The sequence below is a fragment of the Trypanosoma equiperdum genome (genome assembly GCF_001457755.1).
Source record: "Trypanosoma equiperdum strain OVI genome assembly, contig: ctg_85, whole genome shotgun sequence".
Taxonomy (NCBI): domain Eukaryota; phylum Euglenozoa; class Kinetoplastea; order Trypanosomatida; family Trypanosomatidae; genus Trypanosoma; species Trypanosoma equiperdum.
In genome coordinates, this window is record NW_027124820.1 from 1,781 (window position 1) to 2,242 (window position 462).

Sequence of the window (462 nt, forward strand, 5' to 3'; positions counted from 1 at the left end):
CGTTTGTAACCAGTGTTCCAACCTATCCAACCAGAGTTTCAACTCATCTGCGAAACCTTCAGTGTCCTTTCTGATTTTATCTGCTTTTTTTGTTGCAACAAGATCAGCGACATCCGTCAGCTTACACAGCGCCAACGCACCATCTCTGGTCAACTTTGCATTCGAGTTCGCTACCACCACTCGTAGCAGTAAACCTGCAAAGGTAACCGCAACCAAGGAATACCTTATCATATTTCCCTTGTATCAAACTTCGCTTTCTTAGTTTATATATATTTTCGCAAGCCAGTTCACTTTCCCACATAAATGCAATTATGCACAAAAAGAAGCAGGCGTTATTCACAGAATCATCAGCAAGCATTATTGTAACTTCAGCAATACAACCGCAGTTATCATCTTTACTTCCACTTCATAATCATGTTATCTTACAAAGGCAATCACATGATTCCAACAGTAACAACTTTC

The 462-nt window shown here is 40.0% G+C and overlaps 1 pseudogene across 1 annotated transcript in view; it reads right to left on the bottom strand.

Moving 5' to 3' along the window:
• The window catches only part of TEOVI_000403700:pseudogene, a 1,938-nt pseudogene extending 1,707 nt beyond the window's left edge, over nucleotides 1-231 (bottom strand). Inside the window, exon 1 of the mRNA in view lies at nucleotides 1-231. This exon is cut by the window's left edge and continues 165 nt beyond it. Within this exon, the coding sequence occupies nucleotides 1-231 (231 nt within the window).
• Nucleotides 232-462: the final 231 nt, after the last annotated feature.